General features: G+C 41.0%; 1 protein-coding gene across 1 annotated transcript in view; it reads left to right on the plus strand.

Annotated features, from left to right (window-relative positions):
• Positions 1-12,220, plus strand: part of LOC103594118 (multiple C2 and transmembrane domain-containing protein 2-like) — a 61,522-nt gene that overhangs the window by 26,000 nt on the left and 23,302 nt on the right. Inside the window, exon 3 of the mRNA XM_008577307.1 lies at positions 2,690-2,798. Coding sequence (XP_008575529.1) covers positions 2,690-2,798 — 109 coding nt within the window. The remainder of the gene's footprint in view (positions 1-2,689; positions 2,799-12,220) is intronic.

Genomic DNA, 12,220 nt, shown 5'->3' on the forward strand with positions numbered 1-12,220 from the left:
CTGGGGCCTTTAGAGAAAGCTCCAAGTGCCTGAAATCACCTTTGATCCTGTGCGAGTTCATCTGAGTTGAACACAATATAGTCACAGTCTAGGACCATTAAACCTGGGGCTGGTGGGGGAAGAGGCAGACGTGAGAACCACAGAACTATGCGGCCTCCGTTCTTCCCAGCTGAGGGGCTGTGAGGCTCCAAGTCATCTCATGGTCAGGGCTCCTTTCTGCCCTGTCGCAACCCTTCTTGAGGTCACTGCATGCAGACGTGGTGGGACAGAGAGACCCTCCTTGTTTGCAAAGTCCTCACCAGCCCTCTCGGGGGCTGAAAAATTGCCCTTCTGGTCTGAAACCAGTATTTCAGAAGCTCCGCTTGAGAGACATTGTGTGTCTTGGAAGACAACCTGCCATCCAGGCAGGATCTCTGAATTGTGTTCAGGGTCCCCTAATGGTTGCTGTGGATGGGAAGGACCAATGTCATCAGCGTCGCTGGTCCCTGCCTCCATCCCCAGTGGTTCTTGGTTATCTAAGCAATCTCTGCAGTCCTGCTTCCTGTCTCCAAACCATACATAACCTTGGACTTACCAGCCTTCTTTGGAAAAGAAAATCTCAGCTTTTTCACACAAGACATGAGCACAGCCTGACGTGCCAGACAAACAGGAGTGTATTCAAATTTCTGGGAGGCCATTTGTTCATGTCCCCTCCATTCTGCCTTTCTCTGCAGACAGCTGTCCTCACACTTAGCCCAGAAACCCTGTAAAGTCCCAGGGCTCTTCTGGACCCCTCCTTTGTGCATATAAAACCTGACACAAATGAGGAGTCTACTATATCTGGTACTAACCACTGAGTGATGTGGTCTTCCCAGCCCTGTGCAATCATTTCCTGGGTATGGGAGGCATATTTAAATTAGGAAACATAAACACTTCCTATTCTGAGGTCATTTGTTCAGAATTTTAGTTTCCTAGATTTTGTTTGAAATGTTTCCTGCCTGACTAACATGCTCAGTTCTTTGGATCCTGAGTTGCCCATTTTTCTTTGGAGGCTGGGGGCAGGGCGGGCCCACACTGGGAGGCATCAGGCAAGATGGCCCAGCTGCTCCAGTTCCTGCACTGGGAGTCAAACAACTACAGATAGATCTACCATACAATCCAGCAATCCCACTTCTAGGTATATACCCAAAGGAATGGAAATCATTATGTCAAAGGGATACCTGCATTCCCATGTTCATCACAGCTCTATTTACAACAGCCAAAATATGGAACCAACCTATATGCCCATCAATGGATGACTGGATAAGGAAAATGTGGTATATATACACTATGGAATACTAAGTTGCCATAAAAACCTGATAAAGGGCATCTTTCATGGGTTGATATTCTTTTGCTTTTTTAAATCGGGCATTTTTTTTTTCTTTTTATTTACAGAAGCTATGTGGAGGTGGTGATCTGAATGCTTCTATGACATCTCAACAGTTTGAAGAACATTCTGTGAGTGGCATTTCTTAAAAACAAATACTAAAGTAATTATGTTAAATATTTCTCAATCAAATGTTTGGGTTTTTATTTCTATGCCGCTTTTATTTTTAAAGAATGGCAAGCTGTATCCACCTACCAAAACAGGCTTGCACATTTTAGCTGGAAGAGATTAATTCAGTGTCTATTGATTTGTAAGACTGGGATAGTCTTCTAAAAATACAGAGAAGCTATGAAATTGAGTGAGATTGTAAAGGAGACAAAGCTATTTTGAAGTGCTCTGAAACTTTCAAAAGAATGTCAAGGCCAGCTTAGCCACAGGATCAATTAATTGAAAGTCTAATAAGTGAATGATAAATGATTTTGTCTGTCCTTTTTGAGGAAAGGCAGAAATTTGAACTGTCTCAAAACTTCAACTGGATTCATGTAATAAACATTCAAAAATAGACTTGAATTCAACATTGTGCCTTGTAGGAGTTGGTGCATTCCTGGAGATAGAAGTGACTGAGCTGGGGGGAGGTGATGTGACGTTGAGGGTAAGAGTAGGAGACACCAATGCTAGGTTCCAGAAAATGAGATACAGTGTAGCAAAGTCGGGAGAGCAATGGACAGAGACAGTGTGTCCCCTGTGGACACAGGGGAGAAGCTCATGTGGGATGGACACACGGGCTCACAAGGGGATCAGCTGAGTGTGGAGAACTGAAATTTTATTGCACGTGGAGGAGGTCTACCAGAGTAGATGGTGGTTGGTGGGAAGGGTGGGGAAGAAGAGGGAGACATGTGACATCTGTGCTTGCAAGTGTGGACACGTGTGTGTGCTAGCCAGGCCCTTCCCTGCAGCTGCAGTTCTGCACACGGTTTCCTGTCTGCACTCCATAGTGAGGTTTGGGATATGGAATCCTATGGTAAATTACTGAGTTTAAGAGCATTTCGGAGGTTGACATACTACTTATAGGTAAATTACTGAGTTTAAGAGCATTTCAGAGGTTGACATACTACTTATCTAATTCTTGGAGAGTTAATCTTGCAGAAATACGTGATGGCTTCTGAATTCTGATAAAATCCCACTGGGGATACATGTAATCATGTTATCAAAGTGCTGGGAGTTGGAGATAATACTTGACCATATAGTGACCTTTATTTACCCCCTTAAATTAAGAAGTGTCTTCGAAATTCTCTTGTTTGGGCCCAAGCTATACTGACTTACCTGCTTTCTCCATCTATGCAGATTCTTGGGGAAGCGGGTGATGGCTTGAGTAACCTCCCCAGCCCTTTCGCGTACCTGCTCACCATACACCTGAAGGAAGGTCGGAATCTGGTGGTCAGAGATCGCTGTGGTAAGGCCTAGGCTCTCTACGCTGTTCGTATCATGAAAATATCTTTCTCTGTCCTTTTTTTTTTGGTGGCTGGCTGGTAGGGGATCTGAACCCTTGAACTTGGTGTTATCAGCACCACGCTCTAACCAAGTGAGATAAATGGCCAGCCATCTGCCTACCCTAGTATCAATGTTGTTGGTCAACATGTTTCATCTCAGTGTGGTTTAGAACAGATGGAGGTCAAGTCTAAGGTTTCCATGTATAAGACATTTGCAGCAAATTATTTAACCACACTGAACCATACCATCCTTTTTTATTACTAAATTAATAATACTAATAATCACATAAAGTTATTTTAAAATGAAATGTAATAACTATGATAGCTTTATGCCTGGTAACTGCTCAAGAAAATGTTCCTTTACTCCTACTTCTTTAATTATCCATGAGAAAGATGTGAGTACACCCTTAGTATCAGGTCATCCACCATACAAATTGATGAAAGTGCCTTTAAACCACCTCCCTTCCGGAACGCTCCTACACTGTTGGTGGGACTGTAAATTAGTACAACCACTATGGAAAACAGTATNTATATACCCAAAGGAATGGAAATCATTATGTCAAAGGGATACCTGCATTCCCATGTTCATCACAGCTCTATTTACAACAGCCAAAATATGGAACCAACCTATATGCCCATCAATGGATGACTGGATAAGGAAAATGTGGTATATATACACTATGGAATACTAAGTTGCCATAAAAAAGAGTGAAATTCTGCTATTCACAGCAACATGGATGAGCTTGGGGTAAATTATGTTAAGTGAAATAAGCCAGACACAGAGGGAAAAATACTGCAGGTCCTCACTCATAAGTGGGAGCTAGGAGAGAAAGAAGGAAGGCAAGAAAGACCACAGTGGTGCGTCGGACTTGCAGAGGGAGAGAGCAGACCTAGGGTTGCAGAGGAGGGTGGGGAAAAGGGGGAGGGGGAGGGAGGTTGGGGATTAATTGGGTGGGGGACACGGGAACAATCGCAATTCATAATAACGGGCATGCTACTAGTATTAATCTGGCCATCACATCTTGGGCACAAGTGGTGACAGTCAGCTTTGTACGCCATGAATATTCATAACCAACAGAAAAAAATAATTAATTAATTAACTAAATAAACCACCTCTCTTCCATCTTGAAATCCCCCTGGACTCCCTCTAAGAGCTGTTATTTGTGATAGTTTTGTTCACCTTCTACACATATCTTTATACATTTCCGTGTGTGTGCGTGTGTGTATACCTATATATTTTTCTAAATTTAGATAATCTGTATTGTCCATATTGTTCTGCAATAGCTTTCTTTTTTTTAACTTTACAACATGTCTTCAAGATTGATTATGATTTTTTCCATGTCTTCTTTCTTTTAAATACCACATAATACTGCATAGTATAATTTTTTATTTATTTGTTCCACTAATGAAGATAGCTGCTTTTTTGTTTTTGTTTTTGTTTTCCAGCAGTACAAACAATGCTGTAAGGAGCATACTGTATATGCCTCTGTGCACAAAGATATACCTTTGATAAAGTACACCTAACACGTGTTTAAGAGGGGACAGTGACGCCAGACTGCCTTGGCTTCTCCATTTATTGCTGTGTGATTTTAGAAATGTTCCTTGACCTCTCTATACCTTACGTTCCTCATCTGTAAAATGAGATAGTAATGTTAACCTATCTTATAAGCTACTAGGAGCATTGTAGGCAATAACTTAAAGTGTCCAGTTTTTGTTTGAGTTTTTTCTTTTAAATTGTTGTAATTCTTCATAATTTTAAGTATTAATATTTGTGTGTTGTATATTGCAAATATTTTTCTCTAAGTCTGTTGCTTATCCGTAATTTTACAGCCTCCTTTGTCCTTCAGAGGTTTTTAAATTTCATACATCTTTGTTTTCTTTATTATTATTTTTTAAAAATTTATTGTGTTTAGTAGTGGAGGCCTTTTTCTTCTACAGAGTTCTGTGTGCTGTCCCCGGTCTCGGCCAGTTTCCCCTGTCACTTCCTCTCTGCTCTGTCTGGTGTGCAGAACCTTTTCAATGAAGGAAGGGCCTCTTGCCTCTTTGAGCTGTCTTCTGTGTCTCTTAGCTTCTCTTTCTTGTTCTTCCCATGACTTTTTCCTTTCAGGAAGAATTCCTTGGCTTGATCTTCTAGTTTGTTCATTATTATTATTATTTTTTGTCAATTGTTAACATTGTGCTATTCTGTTTATTTATTGAGTTGTCATTTAAACTCTTTTTTTTTTTTATAACTGCCCATTTTTGTTTTATGCCACCTCTTTTTGAGAATATTACATATCCATTTAAAATGTCCCGCTGGGCACTCCATCTCTTGGATATCAGTTTATTGTATTCTCTGCCTCTCTTTTAGCATATTAGTTTCTTTTGCACATAGGACTCTCTGAAGAGGTCTGCTCATCTTTACATTTGTGTGTCCTTATTCCCCGTCTGTGGGGGCTGTTTTTTCTCTCTGTGTCCGTCCCTCAGGGATGGTGAGGAGGGTTGGGACAGGCAGCTGGACAGGGTGAGTTGCACATCGGACTCTCTGAAGAGGTCTGCTCATCTTTACATTTGTGTGTCCTTATTCCCCGTCTGTGGGGGCTGTTTTTGCTCTCTGTGTCCGTCCCTCAGGGATGGTGAGGAGGGTTGGGACAGGCAGCTGGACAGGGTGAGCTGGTAGTTCAGACTGGGTTCATTCCTCCTAGTTGTCACCTGCCACCTAAAGAGTTTCTTTCTGGCTTGCTGCCTGTGCTCTTTGTTCCTACTTGTCCTCAAGTCCCCTTGCTGGTCATGGCTTGGCTCAAGGGAAAGGGCAGTGCCAGCCCATCCAGCTGCTCTGTGTGTGCTACACCTGCTGGTCACGCTGAGGTTGCTCAGGCCATCTTCTGCTTCTCAGATCTGCTGCCTCCAAGTCTGGGCATTCCTGGTTCACCTGCCACATACTCCCCCATCCCTCCATCTACTGCTCATGTTTCGGGCTATAGATTCTTTCATTAATCTGATGTCACCTGACTTCCATCTTTCAGAGCTGTATGAACTGTGTCCTTTTTTTTCTCCTTAAACAAAATTTCTCTCTCTTGCTCATATTTTCTCAGATGTGGTATTTCAAAATAGCGGTAGCTGGTAAATAGTGTTTTCTATCAAAATAATAATTTCTTAGCTATCAGTTGTGCCCTTCTTGTGCTTTGTTACTATTATACACATATCCACTTTAATAGATGATCTCCTATGTTATTTTAATGATTTGGGACAGATAGCATTTTATGCCTAAAATAAAGTCTGAGAGACATGATCATAAATCAACATAAAGTTACCTCCCACAAAGGTCCCGATTCTTGCTCAGAACCTACACAGTGTCCAGTGGATGCTCTGTTACATGATGCCACTGTCAAGTTCCTTTTGTGACAGCTTATCTAGAGATTACAAGAGTGTTCTAGAGAGAGTGTATTTAACTTAACTAAGAAGAAGGTGTTGTAAACCTTATACATGTCCTAATTTAAATTTTTGGAATTCCCCCAATAGTAAGTAACTTTGGGGATGTGCATAGGCCCTGGACCTCCTCTCTGGGTCAGCTGTCCTTTTCCAGTTTTTCCCATCTTTTTTTTGTTCTTTGTCCCTTATTAGTGTAAGTTATCAGATGACACCATCCTTGATATTTAACAGTGATACAGTTAGTTACAGAAGATTTCTAGTAGATGGTCAGTAAACTTGTTAGATGATGAAGCCCTTGCACATATCAGAAAATGAATGAAACAGTAGGGTTTATGTGCACTTGCTCTATACTTGATGTTTTAAGACCAAAGGAGAGAGCATAGTCTGTGCTTTAACCCCAGCCATGGTGATCTCTATCTGCATAGTTTCATCAGAGTTAAAACATCATGTGAGAATTTGGCTTTTGTTTTGTATAAACCTAATATAATCCAAGTATGTATACCTAATAAAGAGTCTAGGTCATAGACTGTGCTGTTTCAGCACCGATTTCTTTAGAAACCAGTAGTGTTTGTTCTTGTCCATTTTCTTTTATTTATTGGGAGGATTAATCATTATCTATTAAGAAAATAACCCAATCCCAGCGAGTTCTTTTTTTATATCATGGGGTATAGTGTTCCTTCCCGTACTGTGATTATGTTAATTTCTGCTTGATTATCACAAGCATAAGTTAGTGAACAGGGTATGAACAAGAGCCCACTCAAGGCAAGAGAGCATCTGGGTGTCCACTGTAAACTTAAGCAGGGGTCATAATTGCTGGTACATGTGGCCCGTCTCCTGCCTCCTTTTTCTAGGACTGATATTGCTTATCTAATGATAAGCAGCATCGTTTTCTATGGAATCCAACCCAGCCTCAGAATTCTATCTGATCCAGTCCTTTAGACCAATAGTTCTCAAACTTGAATGAGAATCAGAACATCCTGGAGAACTTATAAATATATACTTTGCTGAGCCCCACACCCTGAGTTTCTGATTAAGTGGGTGTGGGGGGCCTGAGAATTTGTATTTCTAACAAGTTCGTAGGAGATGCTGATGGCGCTGCTCCAGGGACCCCACTTTGAGAACTGTTGCTCTGGGCAGCCACAGTGTTGCTGCTGGCGCTTGAGAAGAAACACATGCTTCTCCTGGTAGGGAGACTGTCACCTCTTGATCATGTTAGCTACGGCACTTTATTTTCCTGGGGCTTTATCTCATTACCTGTGTATTCTCCAGCACTGGCTTCAAGCTTTATTTAATTCGTATGCACTGAACATAATTTCATTTGGTATTAGCTCAATTTGGTATTAACATAATTAGGTACAGAAAACTGTGGGATATGCCAAAGTACTGTACATAAAAGGCTTTTTGAATTATCTATGCATTTACAATATTCTATATAACATATTCCCCAGTTCTATGGATATAAGACCAATAGCTGATTGTTGCAATACTAAATATCCTTCAATATCTATTCAAACTAAATATCCTTCAATATCTATTCAAACGGCACTTCTCTTATGTAGTCTTCCACATTTTCCACAGTCATAATCTCCCTCTCAACTCAATCATATAATTTTACCTTTATAAAACATACACCTTAACTGGGTAAATGATTGGTCTGTCCTATTAAGCTATTTGTGCTATATTAGCTGGGAGAATAGTTTATTCAGCTTTGTATGCCCTACTGTGCCATATTGGTGGTTTATACATAGAATGCCTTTAATAAATTCTAATTCTTCATTAAAGAAATCCGATGTCAGTGCTGGACTTAAAAGGAGCTTTAAGGGCTCTAGGAAAAGGGAAAATATCTTTCCAGAAGGGAACAGGATTTATTCGCTCACTCACTTGGTCAGCAAGCTTGTCTTGAGTTCCTTCAATGAAATAAGCACTTTACTGCCACTCTACTGGGACCTTGAGGTGAAGGTTAGGAAAAATCATTTATGTGATTTTAGAGATGAAAAATATTATACAGATCACCTGGCCAAACTGCTAACTTAATGGAAGCTTTCATTCAGGAAATCCAAGTGTAGAAATTAAACAACTTGTTCAAGATCTCATAGGGAGGCAAGACTCAGAGCAGACTGGGTGGCTCAGTGGGATGAGGAAAAGATTTGGAAGTTATATCATACTTCTTGGCTTTGTGACCTGCTTGGGCAACTTATTTAACTTCTCTGAAATTTAATGTACCCAACTGTAAAATGGGCGTGATATAACTTGCCTTGTAATGTTATTGTAAGAATTGAAAATAAAAAGTATATATAACATAGTGCCCTACATATAGAAAATAGCCACTAAGTGATGTGTTTTGTTATAATTAATTTTAAATAGTATTAATGAAAATTGCCCATGTTCCTGACTCCCAGTGAGAGCTCATTCCCGTGCTCCATGTCAGCTCCCCCATCAGTGAACTTGGGCAATCTGTCTGTATTCCTCTGTCCTCTCTCTATGCTTTATCTTCAGTATAGGGATTTGTTTATATTTTATTTTCCTTATATGGAATCATGTATTTAATTTTTAAATAAAAAATTCAACAGTTCAAATTGATCAAATACTGATTTTCGATTATGACAGAGGCTCTTTTAAAATGTAATCAAACGTGTTAGCAACTTTGATTATAGAGGGGCAGCCAGAGGATCTTTAATTTCAATTCACAGTCCCTGTTTTTGAATTTTTAGAGAGAAAAACCATTTTTGATGGACCATTCCCTGATTAGGATAAAGTTCAGCATTTTCTTCGATTCTTACAAAATTACTACACCTTAAGTAACTTTTTGTCTAGAATATGGATTGGCAAACTTTTTATGTGCAAGGCCAAATAGTAAAAACATTTTAGGCTTTATGGGCCACAAAGACAATTCTTCAACTCTGTTGGCATAGTAGAAAACAGCCATAGATAATATGTAAACAAATGGGCATGGTTATGTTCCCATAAAACTTTATTTACAAAAACAAATTCAGTGGGCTGAATTTGACCAATAGGCCAAATTTTGCTGAACTCTGTCTAGAATATTATGATCTTATTTTTGGATTCTTGCTCTGAAAAACTTCTCTAGAATCGTTATTTAGAATAAAGAAGGCATAATCTAATTAGGCAATGTATCAGTCCATTTCTGTTGCTTATAACAGAATACCTGAAACTGGGTAATTTATATAGAAATGAAATTTATGTCTTATAGTTTCAGAAGCTGGGAAGTCTGAAGTGCAGGGAACACATCTGGTGAGGACCTTCTTCTGGGTGGGAACTCTCTACAGGGTCCCGTGGTGACCAGGGTGTCACATGGTGAGCATGGCCTAAGCAAGAGCTAGTCTGCTCATTCACTCTCCTTATAACGCCATCAGAACCACACCCATTACTCCATGAATGGATCAATCCATCCCTGAGGGCACAGTCCTCGCAATCTAATCACCTTTTAAAGGCCCCACCTTTTAAATACCATTATTGGATTTTCTACCCTCCGTACACTGTTACAAGGGGAGTCAAGTTTCCAATACATGAACTTTCAGGGGACACAGTTAACCCATCGCAGGCAGTTAACAAGATCTGATGCTCATGTTTTCAATGGAACTATCTAGGAAGCATCTCTGTAATGTGACATAAAATAATGAAGGAAAATCTGAGGTACTGGGTCGTAAAAAGTCCCTGGGCAGTGGAGTGAAAAATGATGTTATTTCAGGCTGGCCCGGTGGCGCACTGGATAGTGCGCCGCTTGGGAAGCGCAGCGGCGCTCCCGCCCGAGGGTTTGGATCCCACATACAGACCGGTTCCCGCTCACTGGCTGAGCGAGGCACGGGAGCAACACCGAGGGTTGCAATCCCGTTGCCGGTCCCCGGTCCGGTACGGGGGCAACACTGAGGGTTGCGATCCGTTGCCGGACACGGAAAAAAGACAAAAGACAAAAAAAAAAAAAAAAAATGATGTTATTTCTCTCAGGAAAAGACAGCTCTGACAAACCTCAAGACAGGGCATTAAAGAGCACTTATAGAGGGGCTCACCAGTTAGCTCAGTGTTGGTTAGAGCGCAGTGTTGGTAACATCAAGGTCTAGGGTTCAGATCCCCATACTGGCCAGCTGATCAAGGAAAAAAAAAAGTGCTTATAGAGTCTGTGGCTGAGGATTGGAAATTTTCAGTCACTTTGCCCATCAGGCAAAAAGGAGAGCAAAGCACCTCGAACACCAGAGTGCCTCCTCTCTGTCATGATGCCATCAGCAAGGGGCTGGAGAATGGACTTCATTGGTATAAAGTGCTGTGAAGGACTATATCTACATTCCTCACTTCCCTGGCTCAAACACAGAGCAGATTTGTTAAGGAGACTAACAACGTGTGATTTTGAGGCTTTCTGGGGTTTGTGATGAAGTTTGCTAAACTATAAAGTTGCTAATTGTTCTTTGCAAAGAGTCAGAAGGAGCTCTGACTTCAGAACCGTGGACAGATTCAGCAATGGTGTCAGAAAAGGGGAAAAGGGTAGTGTTATGTAGTTGCTCCCCAGGGCATCTGGGGTCTTAGTTGTCAGAAGTTCTATCCCTTGTACAGAGCGTGTGTGTACGCGTGTTTGTGTGTGCAGATAAAGCAAACCCAGAAAAACCTACAGGTCATTAAAAAAGAACTAAATTTAGTGGGTGACTAAGTAATAATTCCCTGTCATACACATGTTTATATAACCTATTAATAATCATGGATGTAAGAATAATACCATGGGAGGCTGAGAAGTTTGATTTAGGTAGCCTTACAAGTGTGACCACATGTAGAGGATTGCTCCTTGCAGGTCCTTTTCCAGTTCTTCAAGAATTTCCTTTGAATATGTGGCATGTGGTCCTTCAGCCTTTACTAGACTAGATCCAGTATTGGGGAGCTCAATACTAAATTAAGCAGCCCCATTTTTTTGCTGGACAACTTTGGTTACTATAGTGGTCTTTTTAGGAATGAGTCTTACTCAAATGCTGTAAATTGTCCAGGCATTGCCTTGAGCTCTCCTCCTTTAGCAATCTACAGGACAAAAATCATGGCCTTGCCCTCTATCTCTGCTTTCTGTCTCGGACATCACCTGTCTGTCTGTCCCTGTCTGACCCCTCCCCTCTTCTATCCCTCTCATCTTATTTTTCTTTCTTCTTTCTGCTCCCTTTTCCTCACTCTAATTTTTTTTTTTCCCCTTTTACTCCTTTATATTCCACACTTCCTTCTCATTTTTTTCCTGGGAGGCTATGCATGATGTATTTTTGACCAAACAAGACTTCTCTGCCCATTTCCCTTTTACTCCTTTATATTCCACACTTCCTTCTCGTTTTTTTCCTGGGAGGCTATGCATGATGTATTTTTGACCAAACAAGACTTCTCTGCCCATTTGAAGTTCATTATCTGAGTCATTATTTAGTAGCTCTTTGTGGTCTTAAATTTTGAGACTGACAAAGCAGAAGGAGTATGATATGACCAATCAGTTTTAAGTCAACTGCTTAATAATTTGGTTGACGCATAGAGGAAATTGGACCCTGGCTCAATTTCCCATGGAAGAGAATGTGCTGAGAAGTTATTGTGGTGTCTTAGAGCTGGAGTGCCCATGCCAGCAGCCCTGTGTCTCGGGCTTGGCTTGAGCTTCAGCACTGTGACACGGGCAGGTCTCTTGTCCTGGGCAAAATGCTCAGTTCATACCGCCTTAAATCCTAGAGCGTTAATTCCTGGAAAACAGCAGCCCCACATTAAACCCCTGTGTTTTCCCTAGATGTTAAGGCAGTTTCCTGCAGCGGACCGAAAGAATACTACGTTGCTGTTGCCCTCTAGTGGCCACTGTGCGGTGTTGCAAAAGGGAAAGAAAAGTCTATTGAAGTAACATTAATTACTAGGGCCATAAAAATCACTTCAGCTGCAGGTTGGGGGCTGATCGTCTTCTTTTTGATGAGAATTTTAGGTGATGAAAATTCGTGACCCATTCATCCAGAAAACTTCT

Source organism: Galeopterus variegatus, unplaced genomic scaffold, assembly GCF_000696425.1.
Source record: "Galeopterus variegatus unplaced genomic scaffold, G_variegatus-3.0.2 Scaffold1485, whole genome shotgun sequence".
Taxonomy (NCBI): Eukaryota; Metazoa; Chordata; class Mammalia; order Dermoptera; family Cynocephalidae; genus Galeopterus; species Galeopterus variegatus.